Below are 21,134 nucleotides of genomic sequence, written 5' to 3'. Positions count from 1 at the left end.
CTCCTGGGCTGGTGCTATGGCTAGTGTCCAAAAAGATGAGGAAATTTGCTCCCCTTTAGGCTTCAAGTCATTCGTTTGGAAGCACTTTGGATTCCAAAGAAAAGATGGCTCAACGGACAAGACACGTGCAGTTTGTAAATCGTGCCATGCGATGATCAAATATTCAGGGACCACAAATCTCGCCGCACATTTAAAGAAAAAACACGACATCAAAGTTCAGTGTTAAAATAAGCACTTTGTATACTACAATACTCTTGTAATTTCCTAAATAAAGAGTTTGCAGTACCTTGTTGATTTTGCGTATGAATTGTTATAAATCAGGATATTGTTCTATATTTTTTATTAAAAAAAAAAATAAAAATCGATCGTAGAGCACTATATCGCGATATATCGTGAATGAATCGCAGCAGGCTTTAAGATATCGGCAAATACCGTATCGTAGTTCTTTATATCGATATTATATCGTATCGTGACAAAACCCGCGATTTACACCCCTAGTATACGCACACGTTTGGTCGTAAGGATGTGAGAGCAGGTGTGTGTAGTGTACATGGATGAGTCTTTGGGTGAGTGAATGTGATTCTTGTGTGTGTGATTATTGTATGAAGCGTGTGAAGGGTGTGTGTGAAGGGGGTTCTGTAACATACCGAAATACAGCACGTAAGTCAACGCTCAACTTCTGACGTCACAACACTAGACGGCACACATTTACATAACTAGCTCCGTCGAGTCAATCTTTGTCCTTTATGTAAACAACCGCCGCGCTGCTGATGCAGCGTCGCGCTGTCTCGTCGTTATTCCACAGATCTACTATATAACTATATTGTAGCGTTAACAAAGTTCAAGGAAAGACGTGGGTTTGGTAAACGGCTCTTTATTTAACAAAACAAACTTACAGGCGTGTGGCGGCGTGGACTTCCAGCCACGGAAGTGGAAGAGAGCACCATAGAATAGGACCGGGCGTGCGTAAAAACCATTACCGAGCCCCATCCAGCGTCTTCGGACAGCCACCCGGCTGAACGCCGGCCCTCGACTTCCAGCCACGGAAGTGGAAGAGTGCTCCATAGAATAGGACCGGGCGTGCGTAAAAGCCATGACCGAGCTCCATCCACCGTCCTCGGACAGCCACCCGGCTGAGCGCCAGCCCTCGACTTCCAACCACGGAAGTGGAAGAGAACTCCATAGAATAGGACCGGGCGTGCGTAAAAGCCATGACCGAGCCCCATCCACCGTCCTCGGACAGCCACCCGGTCGAGCGTCGGCCCCCGACTTCAATCCACGGAAGTGAAAGAGCTCCGTCGAGTCGATCTTTGTCCTTTATGTAAACAACCGCTGCGCTGCTGACGCAACGTCGCGCTGCTGACGCCTGACCGCGACGTCGCGTGTCACTCGACGGAGCTCTCTTTCACTTCCGTGGATTGAAGTCGGGCGCCGGCGCTCGGACGGGTGGCTGTCCGAGGACGGTGGATAGGGCTCGATCATGGTTTTTACGCACGCCCGGTCCTATTCTATGGAGCTGTCTTTCACCGCCGTAGATGGAAGTCGAGGGCCGGCGCTCAGCCGGGTGGCTGTCCGAGGACGGTGGATGGGGCTCGGTCATGGCTTTTACGCACGCCCGGTCCTATTCTATGGAGCTCTCTTCCACTTCCGTGGCTGGAAGTCCACGCCGCCACACGCCTGTATGTTTGTTTTGTTAAATAAAGAGCCGTTTACCAAACCCACGTCTTTCCTTAAACTTTGTTAACGCTACAATATAGTTATATAGTAGATCTGTGGAATAACGACGAGGCTGAAGTCAGGGCGCACGCGCGGCGATGTTGACAAAGCACGAGGAATTTGATCGATGGATTTAATGATTTAGAGTGCACAGATGGTTTGATAACATTATTGCTTATATAATAGTTATTTGATATATAATTTATATATTGTTATATGGGCCTGTGGAATATTTTGAAGTGCAAGAGCCGTCAGCGGCGCGCACGCATTGTTGACAAAGGACGATTGATGGATTTAATGAATTGGAGTGACGCAGATGGTTTTATTAACGCGTTATTTATGTAATAGTTTTTTGAATAACTCTGAATTTTACGTCAGGGCCGTTCTCAGCTCTTAGTTTGTGTTTATGTCACGTTAGCATACCTATCGTTTTGCCTGTTGTTGCTCGTTCATGACTGTTCTTGGTGTTGGATTTTGTCGAATAAATTGCTCCCCAAAATGCGACTTATACTCCGGAGCGACTTATATATGTTTTTTTTTCACTTTTCTGGGCATTTTATGGCTAGTGCGACTTATACTCCGGTGCGACTTATAGTCCGAAAATGACGGTACTCACTTTGTGTCAAAGACGCACACGATCACAGCAACATACTCAGTCGATACCAGAAACCTTTAATTTACCGCTGCACACAAGTGAATGGGTATAATGTCTAGACCAGGGGTGGGCAAACTACGGCCCGCGGGCCACATCCGGCCCACGGGACCGTTTAATCCGGCCCGCCAACCCTGAACAAAATTGTATTAAACTTTTTTTTTTTTGGTCATTTTGCCTGCAATGAGTGCGTTTTCCCAGTAGATGGCGAATCGCTCGCCTGCGCATTTACTACCGGAAGCCGTGTCAGACAGCTCGGTGCACACTCACAAGTGCGTGTACGTACTCAGTAGTACGGAGTTGGCGCACTCTCGCTCTATTCGTATCAGTCCCGAATTTAGAGCGTGGGCTTTGACGACAGCATTCTTATAATTTGCGCGCTGAGCTTTCAGATGCAGTTTTGCGCTACAGCCACCCACAAACCTTCCCCTGGAATCCTTCCATTAAAATGAGTGGCCCGAAAAAAAGAAGTGAGTGCCGAATGTTAAAAAAGAGTGGCCAATTTGGCTCGACGTACGCGACGTGACGTTCAGCCACATCATCAACCCGTCACAGATCAAGGTAAACGGACCAACACCTCGGATCTCGCCTAAGAATTGCCACAATAAATTTTACTCCAGACTATGACGCACTAGCAAAAAACGGACACCAACAACACTGTTCCCACTGAGAATGAAGGGGAGGCTCTCAAGTTTATTGTAAAAAAATGCATTTTGAATATGATTTGTACACATAGCAGGGATTGAAACTACCGACCATTCTCATTTTCAAACAATGCAGGATGCTCAAGGACATTGATGCACCACCTATTTGCGACTAATCTTAACCTGTAAAATTCTTAAGGTTTACTTTAAGGAAGTGTTTCCCGTTTCCTCACCTCTGTTACCAGGTGTTTGCGAGTTAAAACTGATTTTCAGATACCCCTCACCGTGTTGCTGTTTTGATTACTTTATTTGGACGTATGCTTTCACCGATTCTTCAAGATGATGTATTTGGTCAGAATGTTTGCCGTTTGATGTGATCTCATAAGATAAACATCTTTCATTAATCTGACCTGCAGGCATTGAAGTGATGGAGATTGTTATTCATAATAACAGTGTCGTATTTTATGAGAATCACTGATAGCAGTTTTTTAGTGAATTATTATTTTTTTAATGCATAAATGCATTTGTTTTCCAAAAACTTGTTTGGAATATCCATGCTTTACTACCTACTAAAGGCCAAGATCTTTTATGCAATGACCTTTACAGGTCGCTTATATGACTTCACACAACGCCTACGTCCATCTGCTCCTGGTCCGGCCCTCCGGTCCAAATTTAGAACCCAGTTCGGCCCGCGAGTCAAAATAATTGCCCACCCCTGGTCTAGACCCTGAATGTAAGACAACCCCCACTTTTTCAGTCTTATTTTAATGCAAAAAACCATCGTCTTATATTCGGGCCAACACGGTAAATCTTTTGGGCTGCATTTTGGCATACCAGTGGGGCTACTTGGTAGTTCTGATTGTTGAAGCTACCGTTTTCAAGGGATGGATGGAGTCCAGCCAACAGGACCACACGGGAGAACTTAGAATTGAAATTTAAGCAGACTTGGAGTGTCAAAACAATGCAGCGTTAGCTTTGATAACTCAGACATGCTTGAGTTAAACGTTTTTTTTTTGTGTTGCAGCCACCAGTAAAAATCCAATACGAGTGTAGTTCCTAATCACGTCACATCAATACTATTGATATTAATATATATAATATATTGTTTTAAACTGTGAGGAAAAAAAAGCATAATCCCACTTTAAGTTTTCAGAATTGTCTGATGTGAATTTTATCTCTTTTAGAATGCAAGACTATGAATGCAAAACAAGACATTGAGTTGTTGAAGATGGTGATGATTTTAAGTTTTTGGATGTGGAGTGCATGAGTATAGCACAAATATTAGGATCGGGGATCTTAGAAAACAAAAGAAAAATGTTAAGGTTTGAACAACTTTTGCTCTTATGTTTCAGAGGAGGGGGCAGGCATACCACATTATCGGTTTCGAAAAAGAGACAAGGTTATGTTCTACGGCCGAAAGATAATGAGAAAGGTTAGTATACACTGATGCCTCTGTCTGGACACCGCTGTTGCTATGGACTCACTTGAACAATAAAACATTGCCTAGTTTTTTGTTCCGTTCATATCTCATTTTTTCCTTATACGTGATAGTTTAAAATATCTCCACGTTTCGGTGATACTTTTGATTGAACCCAAGAATGTTTTAATAGTTTATGTGATTTTCTCAGTTGTATTTTTTAACGTATATACACTGCTAAAATAAATAAAGGAATACTTTTGAGGATATCATCCTGACATTTAAACTTCTGGTAATTTGATCTGGTGAGTTAAGTAATAAAGAGGGCTCTTAGTTAGCTGCAGCTGCTTTGGTTTCCACGAAATTGGTAACAGGTACACAAGAAAACAGAATGGTAATACGGGTGGAGGCCACTTTTTCTCTCAGGCAGGGATAGGCTTCAGCACATCTGCTAAACTCGGGAGGATAAGCGGTTTAGATAATGACTGAATACGTATATGTAATAAATAATAACATTGAGATGTTGCAAACATTTTATTGATATCAAACATCCTATTTGAGTAACAAACAAGCTATAATTCCTGACTTCTGATTTCAATTTTTAGCTCTTAATTTATTGTGTGCTGTATGTGTAATAATATGAGGAAGTGATGAAACTTTTTATGGTTTCATAAATATAACAACCTTTCAAGAGAAACTGTAACATGTTAAATTTCAGACCCCACTTTATTAAAAAGCGGTATTGAAATGTTTTATTGTTTTAAGCTGAAAAACCACATATATTTGTAATATACAAATACAAATAAAAATCACGGTTATTGGTATCGGCCATACAAAGCAGGAAATCATCGGTTCTCGGTATCGGTTGAAAATTTTCATATTGTGCTTCATTATAATGATAATTATTTTTGCCATCAATTTTGTTTTTTAAGGTCCAGACATTGTCCTCTCCCACCAACTCCTCCAACTCCACCTCCCGGCAGAGGATACGGAAGAGGACCAAAGTCCTGTCTATAGCTCACAAGTGAGTCACCTGTTGCTTTGATGTTTCTTCTTGAAGAAGTAATTTTATGTCCAACCCAAGAGAACTCACACAGTGATCTAAATCACATATATTAACATTCACGACCGGTGGATTGGATTATTGAATTTTAAGTGTCATCAGTAAAAAGGAAGAAAATAATTCATGTTGGAAGTTTTAAATGCTATTCATTCAGTTTGTGGAGGACCCAACATAGCCTCAAAAACCTGACACCTCCACCTCATGCTGGTCACAAGCCTGATCACAGTCTTCTGGGGAACGTTATTACACTTCCTCGTCAGGTCGCAAGCACGCTAATGTAGTTGTGTTGCTCACTCAAACACAAAAGGTTTTACTCTATCAGTGCTGTACAGGGTTTTCCCAATCTTCTCCAAGATCTGATCAACTAACTTCCGTAAGCAGAATCTTGCTGAGTATAATGATCCAACTGTTACCCACACACAGGTGCAATGCACATAATCAGTAGCTCATCACACAAATGACTATTGTTGTATTGTTGCGAACGGGTCATCAAAAGTGAACTGAATAGGCTTTCCGGCGGTATAAAATTGATTGGACAGAAGCATTGATACAGACACAGTAAACACATTTATTAATTTGTTTGTAAGCGAAATACATCTCTTGAATAATTACTGTCCATCAGGATTTATCTGTAGCTTTATTATTTGAGGGCAATGTAATCTTAGTCCAAGTTGTTCCTGAGGTGACGCAGCTGTGTGTGTGTGTGTGTGTGTGTGTGTGTGTGTGTGTGTGTGTGTGTGTGCGTGTGTGTGCGTGTGTGTGCGTGTGTGTGCGTGCGTGCGTGCGTGTGCATGTGTGCTTGCGCATGTATATACTTGTTTTAGGATCCTCCATATCCCAAGGGATCCCCCCTCCTTGCAGCCTAAGGAGCCCCCTTCCTGTTTGCTAGAAGCAGACTTGACAGAATTTGATGTGCAGAACTCCCACCTACCATCTGAGGTGCTATACATGCTTAAAAATGTCAGGTAAGTAAAACATACTAGAGTAATAGTTTTAAACTTTATTTGTATAGCACATTTCAATTTGACAGCAGGGTTACAATAAAATAGTTTTAAAAATTCAAATGTGGTAAAACAACAGTTAAATATCATAGTTGTACTAGGTTCATCTTGTTTTTTCTTTTTCAATTAATTCTCTGGTTCTTCTATATCAAACAATTTGTTTTAGGTTTATTTACCTGACATGTTTCGGCGGATTCTCTGATGAAGGCGGAAGAATCCGCCGAAACATGTCAGGTAAATAAACCTAAAACAAATTGTTTGATATAGAAGAACCAGAGAATTAAGTTAAATATCATATTTTTTCACTTTTCTTCTCATAAACATGCACAATACAGTAAAAGAGTATTTGACAGATACACACACATACGGTTGCATACGTGCTCTGTACAATAATCACGACAATAACAGTTAACACACATTTTCAATAGGGTGCTTGGACACTTTGAGAAGCCCCTCTTCCTGGAGCTATGCCGCCACATGGTCATGATCTTGCTGCATCAAGGAGAGTCTCTATTTCGCCCAGGTGATACAGATGACAGTATATATGTTGTCCAAGATGGACGCCTAGAGCTGTGCATCCGCGAGAGTGTAAGACCAGGGGAGAGTTAATTATTTTCTTTGCTTGGCTCAGTTTTGTAAATCAGTGAGATATGATAAGATGTAATTTTTTTTTTTTTTGCTGCAGGATGGCACAGATGCTGTGGTGAAAGAGGTTTTACAAGGGGACAGTGTCCACAGTCTGCTCAGTATATTAGATAACATCACTGTAAGTCCCTCGCCACTTCGCGCTTCATCTATTGGGGATTCGCTATATATAAGTGATAGGAGAATGATCTTTAAATAGACGTTGATTGCGCGGGGCGTCCCTCTGAGCAATGTGCGTCACTGCAGACAAGCGCGGGATGCGCGACAGCCAACCGTGCACAAAGGAAAAAGTACCGGTGTGCAGAAGGCGTCAGGACAGCGGCAATGAGCGCTGATAGTGCATGGTGTGACTGAGTTCAAGCGCAGGAGGCTGGCAGCGGGCCACGCGCCAAGACACAGCACCAACCGGTGCAGAAGAAGTCGAGACACGTGACAATATTACGTGTTCGTTCTTTTATTTACTGTAAAGGTACATCAATCCAGTAGTGAGTGGTCTTTATATAAATATGTATACTGTTTCTACTTTGCTGATCTTTGTTTACTGTAGGTGGTTCTGGAAAGCATCTCCCGCAATAAAGAGTATACTGTGTTTGTAAACTCAAAGTGCTTTGGTGTACTTAATCATTAGTTTTGTATTAGTTACCAGTGGGTTAGTTATTAGTGGATTAGTAGTATTATTATTTAGTGGATGGAGACTAACACTGCTTCGCAAACGTTGCATCGAGGCAACTGGACTGTTTTTGTTTGTTGAAGGGTCTTGTTTTTGGCCGGTTTGAACAACAACACCTACCGTTTATTTCCATGTATAATGCGCCCCCATGTATAATACGCACCCTAAAAATGGCATGTTGATGCTGAAAAAAAAGCCTGTACCCATGTATAATACGCACCCAAATTTTGACTCCTATTTAAGTCCGTAAACGTAAAATTATTTCAGAAAAAAGATCATCTTTGGGAACAACCGGATGTTATTCTGCCGGTCAGTATCACTGCGCATGCGCTAGCAAACTCAATAGCGAAGAAATATTTCGGATTTGTGTAGGGTACATTGTGACAGCAAACGACCAGGTGATCGAGCGAGCGTCTGATACGAGAGCATTGTGTTCGTATGGAGCGTGTTTGAAGTGAACAGCAGAGAAGAAAGCGCATCTGTAAAGGCGGCCTCCGTAGTATATCCGAATAAAAAAAAAAAATGTACTCATGTATAATGCGCACCCCAGATTTTAGGTCAATAAATTTGTTAAATTTTGCGCATTATACATGGAAAAAACGGTAATTGTTGATCACATCTAAGGGCCACACCCACAGAGGAGAACCCTTTGCACAATTTTTGGTTGTTTTCAACCTGTTTGAACAATTTGTCTCATGATTTTTCTTTTCTAAATGTCTGAAACTAGTATTAGTATGGGCATAACGTGTTAGAGGGCTGGAGGTGCTGAGTTAAACTGAGGCCCTCGCAGCACCATTGATCAAATAATTAAAAAAACGTATAATTTAGTACAGTGTGCACCGAACTTCAAAGTTAAAGTCTGCTTTATCGTCAATTTCTTCACATGCCAAGACACAAAGAAATCAAAATTACGTTCCCACTATCCCACAGTGACAAGACATAGTACACAATATACATACAAGTTTGGCCATTGTTTTGAAGGATTCACTTCAAATACACATATTTTTGTCCCCTAATTAATTGAGATACTCCGTATGTAATGGTTTAGAATTCAAGAAGCCATTTGGATTAAAGGTGAAATGTCTCCAACAAACGAGCATTCGGGTTGCCTCGATTCAGCCATTGCAAATCAGCATGACTTAAATGACAGAGAATCTCCATGGACATATATATAACTTTGAGGTTGGTCATCAAGAAAGTTGTGTGGGGTTTTGGAACATACCATAACATCAAGGAACAAAATTGTTTGTATATTTGAAATTTAAATCCAGAATGTTGTCAGTAGCATGTTGTAACATTGTTGTTTAATAAACATGCAAACATGACAAATTTAAGTTTTCTGGATAATTGAACTAATATTCAAAGCATCTGTCTTTCTCAACACAATTTATTTAATTGTTTTTCAAGGGTTACCCAGCTCCATACAAGACGGTATCTGCGAGGGCTGCTGTTCCCTCCACTGTCCTGCGTCTTCCAGCTGCAGCATTTCAATCAGTCTTTGACAAATATCCTGAAACTCTGGTTCGTGTTATCCAGGTAAAGAGTGTTTAAAAAAAGTTTTTGAATCATTCTGGTTTATAAGCAATACAATTTTACACAACAAATGTTACACGTCCTCCTTTGTCATGTGTAGATCATCATGGTGCGTCTCCAGAGAGTGACCTTCCTCGCCTTGCACAACTATCTTGGCCTCACCACTGAGCTCTTCAACACGGTACTTTACCCAACTGCTCACCAGACTATATTTGCATGGACACATTTACTGTATTGGCCCAAATATAAGACGACCCTGATTATAAGACGACCCCGTCTTTTTCAAGACTCAAGTTTGAAAAAAGACTTTTTGAACACTACATTTAATTTTTATACAGAAAATGATTACATCTGAAACAAATGATTGACAATATATTCGAGAGAAAAAGCATGTCATTTTGCCTCATTCAAATCATGCAAAAACTGTATATCACATCTTAATATCTGAACATTTAAATATGTAAACTAAAGTGCAATCACATTTATAAATGAATGGCTTCTGGTGTCTGAAACGTAAATAAACCAATCTACTGTGATAAAACAACAAAATTGCAATAACTGCATTAACCATCAAATTGAAGTCTAACTGTAACTGTAGTCTTTAAACAAATCTGAATAAGGAAAAACATTGCAATAAAATAATGCAAACTGCTACCGCTATTGTTGGGGAGCCTGAGGACTGTATAAGGCAGGGGTGTGAAACTCATTTTTTTCATGGGCCGCATTGTAGTCATAGCTTCTTTCGGAGGATCATTAAAACTGTCAACCCAAATAAATGTATGAGCATCGCATATTATACAACCGTAAAAGCTACAAAACTATCAGACAAATAACTCGTTTTCAAATCAGACGAGTAAAAACTGGTCAAATATTTAAAAAATATATATATATATTATTAAAAGTGAAGACAATTTCCAATTCTAGTAATGACACACGAGTTTGATGCACAATTTGTCTTTGCGGGCCACATAAAATGATGAGGTGGGCCGTATCTGGCCCCCGGGCCTTGAGTTTGACACCTGTGGTATAGAGGGTTGGCTCGGATGCTTATGCTTTTTTCGCCCCCGGGTGTCGGTCAGAACACAGGAGGGAAGACGTGGTTCAGTTTTGATTGCTTTACTGAATTATTGGCAAAAAAGTAACAGGCACTTTGGCCCATAGGGGCATATAGGCAAACTGGCAAAAGGGTATTGTTTGAAGCGTAAAGGGTGTGTGTGGTTTGTGGGGTGTGTGTGTGCGCTGTAATTCTGTCTGTTGCAGACAGAATTACAGCACGTAAATCAATGCTCAACTTCTGACGTCACACAACACTCGTAGACGGCACACATCACATAACTAACTGTGCGTAACGGTTCCGCTATATTAATAACCATAAATGAAATACTCTCGGCAACACACCAAACATAAGTCATCGAGACGAAAAAAATAAATTTGCTGGCAACCATTAGTCGCCGTGCCACTGCGTAACGGCTACTCGTACGATGTGAGACAAATTTAAAGGAGCGCTCCGGAGCTGTCAATCAAACGGCACGCACACAAAGCAAACCGTGATCGAACAAACGGCACAACAGTGGACAGTAGTAACAATGAAATGTATATACTCACTTTGTGTCAAAGACGCAGACGATCACAGCAACATACTCAGTCGATACCTGCAACCTTTAACTTACCGCTGCGCACAAGCTCCAACGATCGCGATAAGCTGAGGTAACTCACGCGAAACTTAAGGCGCGGTGACTTAATAGAATAGAATAGAATAGAATAGAATAGAATAGAATAGAATAGAATAGAATAGAATAGAATAGAATAGAATAGAATAGATCTTTATTTGTCATTGTCACTGTAAGGGAATGGAGAGTGCAGCCAAGTGCGTAGCGATAGAGACTTTATTGCGGACGATCAGGCTGGGAAAAACAAGCCGTTCTGCATCTTCGATTCTTCACGGACTTCGGTTTGTCGTGGACCGGAGGGCGAAACAATATCACTGAACAGACGGACACTCGGGTCTGCGCTGGCGGCGTTGATATAGCGCTGTCCATGAGGCTGTGGCAGGTGGCGGCGATTCCGCTGATAGGGGGGCGTGGTCCTGTCACAGGTGGCGCCAGTACGTGACAACGAAATTTAAAAAGTCCCAACCGATCCGCGCATGAGATAAAAAATAAATAGAATAAAAAGATTTAAAAAAAAAATACAAGCTAAAACCCACAGAAGAACATACACAGACATAATCTATATAATAATAATAATTTACCTTTAGCTGCATTCAATGCAACTACCGCTGTAGGGTAAAAACTGTTGGCGAATCTGCTAGTCCTTGACCTAATTGCTCTGTAGCGTCTGCCTGATGGCAACAGTGGCCAGGGTGGGAAGTGTCCTTCAGAATGTTCTGAGTTTTTTTTGAGACAGCGGGTTCTGTGTAGGTCTTCCAGTGTGGGGAGAGGGCAGCCAATGATCTTCTGTGATGTGTTGATGACCCCTTGGAGTTTTTTCCTCTGAGCAGCAGTGCAGCTGGAGTACCAAACACATATACAGTATGTTAAAGTGCTTTCTATGGAGCAGCGATAGAAGGACACCAGCAGTCCTTGTGTAATGCTGTGCCTGCTCAGCACCCTTAAGAACAGTGCTTCTCAAATAGTGGAGCAAGGGGGGCGCGGTGCTATACCTGCGTGTGACCCTGGGGAACAGGCTTTTTTTTTTGGCAGTACGAGAATAAAGTGTAATTGCGCATCTACTACAGCAGGTGGCAGTGGCGCTCTCATTGTTACTTCTGTCACGTTTGCGACAGTGCAACATTTTACGACTTACAAGACAAGTTAGGATAGTCAGGGTGGGGAGTGGGGGGCGCGAATAGTTTTCTTCTTGCTAGGGGGGGGCGTAACAGAAAATAATTGAGAAGCACTGCTTAAGAAGTTGAGTCTCTGCTGGGCCTTTTTAAGCAGCTCAGAGGTGTTCAAGCCCCAGGTGAAGTCCTCCTCGATGTGGACACCCAGGTAGCGGAAGGAGGACACCCTCTCCACACAGACCTCGTTGATGATAAATGGTGGAATGTCAGTTTTATTTTCCCTCCTAAAATCAATGACCAGTTCATGGGTTTTAGCCGTGTTTAGGAGCAGATTGTTCTCTCCGCACCACTCCGATAGCTGGACCACTTCGTTCCTGTAGGCAGACTCATCCTCCAACAGCTCAGTGGCCTAGTGGTAGAGTGTCCGCCCTGAGACTGGAAGGTTGTGTGTTCAAACCCCGGCCGACTATAAAATGGGACCCATTGCCTCCCTGCTTGGCACTCAGCATTAAGGGTTGGAATTGGGGGGTTAGATCACCAACTGATTCCCGAGCGCGGCACCGCTGCTGCTCACTGCTCCCCTCTCCCCCAGGGGATGGATTAAAATCACATGGGGATGGGTTAAATGCAGAGGACAAATTTCACCACACCCAGATATGTGTGTGACGATCATTGGGACTTTAACTTTTAACTTTAACTTTGAGATGAACCCCACCACGGTTGTGTCATCCGCAAATTTCACAATGGTGTTGCTGCGGTGGGCGGGGGTGCATGCATGTGTGTAGAGTGTGTAAAGCAGTGGGCTCAGTACGCAGCCCTGTGGGGAGCCGGTACCAAGACTGAGAGGTGTGGATGTATGACGGCCCACTCTCACCCTCTGGCTGCGACCCGTCAGGAAGCTCTTAATCCACCTGCAAGTATTATGAGGAAGTCCCAGGCCCTCTAGTATGTCCACCAGTCTGTGGGGGAGGATGGAGTTAAAAGCAGAGCCCACGAAGAGCATCCGCACATAGCTCCCCGGCTGCTCCAGGTGGGACAGTGCAGCGTGGAGGGCTGTAGCTACTGCGTCCTCTGTGGATCTATTTGCCCTGTAGGCAAACTGGTGGGGGTCAAAACCTCTGAACAGGAGTGCTGTGATGTGACCCCGTACCAGCTTTTCAAAGCACTTCATGACCATCGGGGTGAGTACGACTGGCCGGTAGTCATTAAGGCTGGTGATGTGGCGTTTCTTGGGCAGGGGTAGTGGAGGATTTTAAACAGGATGGGACGGTGGACTCGGTAAGGAATTGGTTGAAAATCTTTGTGAAGACTCCAGCCAGCTGATCTGCACAGTCCTTCAGGACACGCCCAGTGACGCCGTCAGGACCCGCAGCCTTCCTTGAGGTGATGGTCCGCAGCGTGCGCCTCACCTCGTGCTCCTTCACTGTGAGGGTGAAGCTGCTGCGGTCTGTGGGATGTGATGTGGCCGCTTCAGGTGGCTCGGACTTGAACCGGGCAAAGAAGGTATTGAGGACCTCTGCCAGTGAGGCCTCCCCTTCAGCAGCTCCGATGGTGGTTCTGTAGTTGGTGAGATGCTGGACTCCCTGCCACACCTGCTTGCTGTTGTTGCTGTTAAATTCGCTTTAAAGATATTCTGGCGCCATGTAGTGTTGTGAATGGTTATAATGTCTAGACCCCGAATGTAAGACGACCCCCAGTCTTATTTCAATGCAAAAAACATTGTCTTTTATTCGGGCCAATATGGTATGTATGTATGTATGTATGTATGTATGTATGTATGTATGTATGTATGTATGTATGTATGTATGTATGTATGTATGTATGTATGTATGTATGTATGTATGTATGTATGTATGTATGTATGTATGTATGTATGTATGTATGTATGTATGTATGTATGTATGTATGTATGTATGTATGTATGTAAACCACGATTGGACAAACGGCAATCTTTAACTTACTGTTGCGCACAATCTCCAACAATCGCGATAAGCTAAGGCAGGGTCACCAACCTTTCTTAAACCGAGAGCTACTTCCTGGGTACTGATTAAGGCAAAGGGCTACCAGTTTGACACACACTTCTGAAATAGCCAATTTGCTCAATTTGGCTTTCACTATGTGTTTTTATTGGCATTTCCAGTTCACATGTAAGTGTGATTTTAACAAGAATAGCAAAAATACAGTCAAACCGTTGTTTTTGACCACAATCCGTTCCAGAAGGCGGTTCGAGAAGCGAATCGGTCGAATTCCGAATCTATTTTTCCCATTACAAATAATGATTTTTTTTTAATCCGTTTCAAGACAAAAAAAACCACGCCTTTTTTACGTATTTTTTCATTTGCGCATATTTGTCCGATTCTGCCTCCAAAGAAAGCAAGTGGGAGCAGTAAAGCCATCCTAAAACAAAGACGCACTTAAAGCAATGCGACAGTGAGTGCCCGGCGCGCTGCAGTTGTGCGATCGAACCAAATTAAGCTCCCTGCGCACTGAGGTCCACTAAAATTTTGGAAAGTACATCAGGACTTTACAAATATTTTCTAAATTTCAGCGACAGCTCTGTCACAATAATGCGATCAGCGTGGTGCAGTTGCGCGGTCCGCGGCGCACTACGGTTGCGCGTTCGGCGGTGCGCTGCAGTTCCGCGATCGGACAAAAATGCGCAAATGAAAAAATGCTTAAAAAGGCGTTTTTTTAGTCTTGGAACGGATTAGATTTTTTTTCCATTATTTGTACTGGGAAAAATACATTCGGAATTCGAATGATTCACTTCTCGAACCGCCTTCTGGAACGGATTGTGGTCAAAAACCGAGATTTGACTTAACTGTAATTCCCATTTCTCTTGAAAGGGACGGCCCTCAATGTCAGATTTCCTCATTTTCTTTGCAGTCGCGATGGCAGACATAAGGGGATTACCACCTTTTGGTAATAGGACGAATTACAGTTTCAAGTTTCATGATAATTTTTTTTTTTTATTCAGTTTGACAGTGCAGGCGGGCCATAAATAATACATTATAAGACCGAAGCTGCGGGCTGTATGAAATCTGACCGGGGGCCGGATTTGGCCTGCGGGCCGGAATTTGGATTTAGATGCACTCTTATTCTGACCTATACTAGAACCTCAATACAATTTAAAAAAAAAAAACGTTATTTTGGATGGATAAAATGCCCAAAATGTTTTTTTGCACTTCATGTTGCTTTGAAACATGACAACAATATTAAAAGTACATATTTTTTCCATACAGATGTATTTTGTCCATATTTATATTTCTTTTCATCCATCTGGTTAGCAAGTGTTTGTCCAGTGTAGCCCCCTAGTAGAACTGATGAAAAATTGTGGCCACCTCCAAGTTGGCCATCCGATCCTAAAGCAAGCTGAACAGTCCATTTGTGATCCTCAGTATACAATAATGATTAATGAAAATATTTACAGGTATCATAGTTACTGGTCAATCAATAATGTTCATTATGTTATGGTAGTTTTCCTCCAGCTTATTTACTGTAAGTGACAAATATTTACAGTACAGGGCTGTTTTGACCAGGGCTGTGGACTCTGTCGGATTTTTGCACCGAGTCCGAGTCCGGCCTCTTGACCACGAGTCCGAGTCCGGCTGTCCATTTTTTCTGTTAATTCATGTGACTGCTTAGTCTTTATTCAAGGCTAATTTAGATCAAAATCTAAATAATTACAACAGTTTTGTGATGGCTTTGTCTTTATTAAACATATAAACAAATACAATAAACAGATACTTTCAAGTTTTAATCGATAATTACACCATTATAGCTCAGACATTTATCTAAACACAAATAATTTGTGACGACCCCACAACTATCGAAACACATCCATGATATAAGCTGGGTGACATAATCATCCTTGACATTGGTACATAATGTAAACATTAGCCTAAGTCAGTGCTTCTCAATTATTTTCTGTTACGCCCCCCCCTAGCAAGAAGAAAACTATTCGCGCCCCCCCTTCCCCACCGTGACTATCCTAACTTGTCTTGTAAGTCGTAAAATGTTGCACTGTCGCAAACGTCACAGAAGTAACAATGAGAGCGCCACTGCCCCCTGCTGTGAAGATTCGCAATTACACTTTATTCTAGTACTGCCAAAAAAAAAGCCTGTTCCCCAGGGTCACACGCGCCCCCCCAGGAATAGCACCGCGCCCCCCAAGGGGGGCGCCCCACTATTTGAGAAGCACTGGCCTAAGTGCAACTCAACGTGGCCGCATTGATCGTAATTTACGCTCCGTTTCCCCCCCAAATCTAGAGGCAAAACATTGTTCTCTCGCTTCCGGGTTCTTCCATCTTGGCTGCGCGCGGGGCATTGTGGGTCTTGTACGCGCACGCACGCAGGCAGGCGCGGGCGCGCACGCAACAACTAGATTTGTCTTCATAACAAGCAAGCAGGGCTGTGGACAGTATTCCTACGCGCATTCTCAGCAGCATGATGAAAATAAAATTGAACGTATTTTTTTTATTGTCGGACTCGGTGGACTCGGTCAAAATCAGCACCGAGTCCGAGTCCGGCAAAAATGACCAAGTCCGACCGAGTCCGAGTCCACAGCCCTGGTTTTGACTGAATTTTACATGTTTCAGGACAGTCAAGCCATCTCTTTAGTATCAGTGGCTCATGTCTTAGGTGAGGCTCATCCACATAGAGGTCTTCACAGGCAGCCTTCCCACTCTGATGAGTTTGGGTCTGACAAAGTCGATCGAGGTCAGGGCACACAACATGCAATTGATTTGGATGTGGGGATATTTGATTACATCTTATTACCTCATGTTTTTTTGTTTTTGTTTTTCTGAAACAGAAAAGACCAACATTTCTGAAATTTCAAGTTCAAAATCCAAGACGTCTCGCTCGTTGTCTACCCCACTCGCTGTCACAGGTAATAGTGTTCAGTCATTTCTGTAGGAGGAATATGCAGTTTAATGTTTTTGTTGGTCCAAATGAATTCTTGGAAAACAGATCCACTGTACTCTACAGTTTTTTTTATTGGACCTGCAGTACAAAGTCATTTAGAGCTTTGGTCCCCAACCTTTTTTGCGCCATCGACCGATTACGTGTCAGAAATATTTTCGCGTACCGGCCTTTATATAAATAAATAATACATTTCTATAAATAAAAAATACATTTATAATAAATACCGTAAATTCCGGACTATAAGCCGCGACTTTTTTCCAAAATTTTGAACCCTGCGGCTTATAGTCAGGTGCGGCTTATATAAGGAGTTTTTTCGTGATTTTTGTGATGACTTGATCACTTCTATACACTGCGGTATCTTGAAGAAAAAAACAACAACAAAAATACTATTTTGAAACACTACTATGGCTGCTGCTTATTCTGGCTGTGTTGCTTGTGACTATTATGAGCTTGAGTAGGAATGCACGCTAGGTGACCTGCGTCAAAGGGCTCTAAACCCTTCGTCACAGGCAATGTTGAGAAAGACATGTTAAAGTATGTTATAAAAACTTTAAAAAGGCTTTCTGTGAACGGTCTTTCTTTGTAAAAAAACGCGTGTGCACGTGCAGTTTATAGTCCGGTGTGGCTTATTTAAGAAAAAACCTAAATATCCCCCAATTTTAGCTGGTGCGGTTTATAGTCCGGTGCGGCTTATAGTCCGGAATTTACGGTATATAAATACGATGAAATTGTTTCTCAGAAATGAGCTGGTCCCATTTAGGCGTAATCGGAGACAATGACACCCGAAGTGGTTAACATTTGTCTTTTAATACAGGATGCTTGGTCTCCATGTCCCGAAGCAGTTTTGAAGAATTCATTGCCTCGTTAGCTAGCCTGTCGCCACATATTATGCAGAGTGGGCTTGGCGCATCAGAGTCACCTGTGGCGATACATTCATATTTTAAGTAGGACTCCAGAAATGTTCTTTTAAATGCAACTTTCCTTTTCTTAGAAGTCGTAGCCTCTTCTTCCGTCTCCTCATTGGGCTTTTTTCCCTTTCCGAAGAAGCTTTCTAAACATGTCTGTTTCTTGCTCATATTTGCTTGCTTTGCGGACTCACCTGAAGTGACATGTCACGTGACCGAGACGAGCGTCTTGACCTGAACCGACGGATGTAATTGAGAGAGAATCGCCAATTTTTAAATATTTTTCAAAATAAATTTGTTCTCATTTTTGCTAGCTTTGCAGGCTCGACTGGAGAAACATGTCACGTGACCGGGACGAGCATCTTGACCTGAATTAATTGATCGTCGATAAAAAAAATGTTTTTTCTGTGCGGTTTGGCGGCCGGGTACCAAGTGACCCACGGACCGGTACCGGTCCGCGGACCAGGGGTTGGGGACCCTTGATTTAGAGAATGAAAGTGTAGAGTGAAAACTATGATTCATACCATGATTTATCGTTTTGTTTTTTAATGCTAATAGAACAGGAAAGGTTAGCCGCAAGTTCCTGGGAAAAAAAGACTATGTATATATGTAGAAAAGAATTGTCTTTGAGACGCACAGAATAGTGACTAGGATATGTTGCTTTAGGTATTTTTTAATAACCTCATAGACACTTTCCTCCAAAAGTATTGGACTACTAAGAGCAATTCCGTTATCTTTTATTTATTTAAACTGAAAACATGGGTTTAACACTAAAGGATTTTTGATAAACATTTCAACTTTTATGTCTAGTCATTTGAATCTGAAACACAACTTTGAGGACATCACCTTTTATTTGAATGAACTCATATTCTATGTGAGCTAGATTATTAGAACATGGACCGACAGGTGTGTTTTGCTGTTAAGATATGTTGGTAAAACAATCTATGCTCACCGTCAGAATTGGGTTTTGCCAATACATTAGTGACTCTGAAGTGGGCACTTACATAATAGGCAGAGATGGGCATTCCGTCTCTGAAACAGAACGGTCCATCCGTCTGTCCCGAATCGATCCCCATTTTGCAGATGGCGGATGAGATGTTTTTAAAAAAGGATGGACTAAGCAAGAATGGAAGTGAGTTTTTGTCTGTCCGTGTAATCATCCCCAACCGGATCAAGTACCGAATGCCAGAAACACGGCCATCCTGTAATGTATGTCCGCCAAAGCAGACCAAATATGAGATATCATGACATGCTGCTTGTCTCGTGCATGTTCAAGATGTTTGTATGCTAAAAGGAATGACTTCTCTTTGCTTCAAGAGACCAGAGGAGAACCTCTTGTCAAAAAAGTTTACACGTCGCCATTCAACCAGGGGACAAGTTATATGTTAGCAGCCAAATGCTAGCTTGATTGTTACAATTCAGTAAGCTCACCAGATACCCCGAGCCAGTTAAAGGGGAAGTCGAGACAAAAATTCTTTACAGCCAGGGATCCAGTGGCGTCACCATGGGAACCTAAGCTGCATTGAGACTTTGCTTTTTAGGGGGCCGCTTCAGAGGCTTCAATGTTGGATAGCAAGTTCCACCAAATCTGTGATTGTTGTGCCTTAGTGAAATTTCAAATGAGAAATGTGTTGTATGTATGTATGTATGTATGTATGTATGTATGTATGTATGTATGTATGTATGTATGTATGTATGTATGTATGTATGTATGTATGTATGTATGTATGTATGTATGCACCGTATTGGCCCGAATATACCGTTTTTTCCATGTATAATGCGCAAAATTTAACAAATTTATTGTCCTAAAATCTGGGGTGCGCATTATACATGAGTACAAAAAAAATATATATATATATTATTATTTTTTTTTTTAATCCGGATATGATACGGAGGCCGCCATTACAGATGCGCTTTCTTCTCTGCTGTTCACTTCAAACACGCTCCATACGAACACAATGCTCTCGTATAAGACGCTTGCTCGATCACCTGCTCGTTTGCTGTCACAATGTACCCTACACAATTCCGACACATTTCTTTGCTATCAAGTTTGCTAGCACATGCGCAGTGATACTGACCAGCAGAATAACATCCGGTTGTTCCCAAAGATGATCTTTTTTCTGAAATAATTTTACGTTTACGGACTTAAGTAGGAGTCGAAATTTGGGTGCGTATTATACATGGGTACAGGCTTTTTTCCAGCATCGACATGCCATTTCTAGGGTGTGTATTATACATGGGGGCGCATTTACATGGAAAAAAACGGTAAGATTTAAATATGTAAACTAAAGTGCAATCACAGTTGTAAATGAATGGCATCTGGTTTTTGAAATGTAAATAAACCAATATACTGTGATAAAACAACAAAATTGCATTAACAGCATCAACCATCGAAGTGAAGTCTAACTGTAACTGTAGTCTTGAAACAAATCTGAATAAGGAAAAACATTGCAATAAAATAATGCGAACTGCTACCGCTATTGTTGGGGAGCCTAAGGACTGTATAAAGCAGTGGTCCCCAACCTTTTTTGCGCCACGGACCGGTTACATGTCAGAAATATTTTCGCGGACTGGCATTTATATAAATAAATAATACATTTATATAAATAAATAATTAAATAATACATTTTTAATAAATATATGAGTACGATGAAATAAAATGATACGACTGACATAAAAACAAGTACAAATGACAAAATGAAAACTCACCATTACGTTGAATTAGTGCAGTGCTTCTCAAATAGTGGGGGGGTGCTATTCCTGGGGGGGCGCGTGTGACCCTGGGGAACAGGCTTTTTTTTGGCAGTACTAGAATAAAGTGTAATTGCGCATTTACTACAGCAGGGGGCAGTGGCGCTCCCATTGTTACTTCTGTCACGTTTGCGACAGTGCAACATTTTACGACTTAGGATAGTCACGTTGGGGAGGGGGGGCGCGAATAGTTTTCTTCTTGCTAGGGGGGGGCGTAACAGAAAATAATTGAGAAGCACTGAATTAGTGGGAGCACTGAGTTTGTTTCTCAGAAACGAGCCGGTCCCATCTAGACGTAATCGGAGACCATGACACCCGAAGTGATTAAGGTTTGTCTTTTATTGCAGGATGCTTGGTCTCCATGTGTTGAAGCAGTTTTGAATGCTTCATTGCCTGGTTAGTTAGCCTGTCGCCACATATTAGCTTTGC

General features: G+C 42.1%; 1 protein-coding gene across 4 annotated transcripts in view; it reads left to right on the top strand.

Annotated features, from left to right (window-relative positions):
* The window catches only part of pnpla7b (patatin-like phospholipase domain containing 7b), a 70,235-nt gene that overhangs the window by 5,499 nt on the left and 43,602 nt on the right, over window positions 1–21,134 (top strand). For all 4 annotated transcript variants that reach the window (XM_061277594.1, XM_061277593.1, XM_061277596.1 and 1 more), the window contains 9 exons: window positions 4,365–4,444; window positions 5,362–5,453; window positions 6,317–6,457; window positions 6,922–7,081; window positions 7,179–7,259; window positions 9,216–9,344; window positions 9,442–9,522; window positions 16,722–16,842; window positions 16,937–17,014. In XM_061277594.1, the coding sequence (XP_061133578.1) occupies window positions 4,365–4,444; window positions 5,362–5,453; window positions 6,317–6,457; window positions 6,922–7,081; window positions 7,179–7,259; window positions 9,216–9,344; window positions 9,442–9,522; window positions 16,722–16,842; window positions 16,937–17,014 (963 nt within the window). The remainder of the gene's footprint in view (window positions 1–4,364; window positions 4,445–5,361; window positions 5,454–6,316; window positions 6,458–6,921; window positions 7,082–7,178; window positions 7,260–9,215; window positions 9,345–9,441; window positions 9,523–16,721; window positions 16,843–16,936; window positions 17,015–21,134) is intronic.

The sequence above is a fragment of the Syngnathus typhle genome, linkage group LG5 (genome assembly GCF_033458585.1).
Source record: "Syngnathus typhle isolate RoL2023-S1 ecotype Sweden linkage group LG5, RoL_Styp_1.0, whole genome shotgun sequence".
Classification (NCBI taxonomy): domain Eukaryota; kingdom Metazoa; phylum Chordata; class Actinopteri; order Syngnathiformes; family Syngnathidae; genus Syngnathus; species Syngnathus typhle.
The sequence above is the reverse complement of the archived record's forward strand: the minus strand, read 5'-3'. Positions and strand labels throughout refer to the sequence as shown.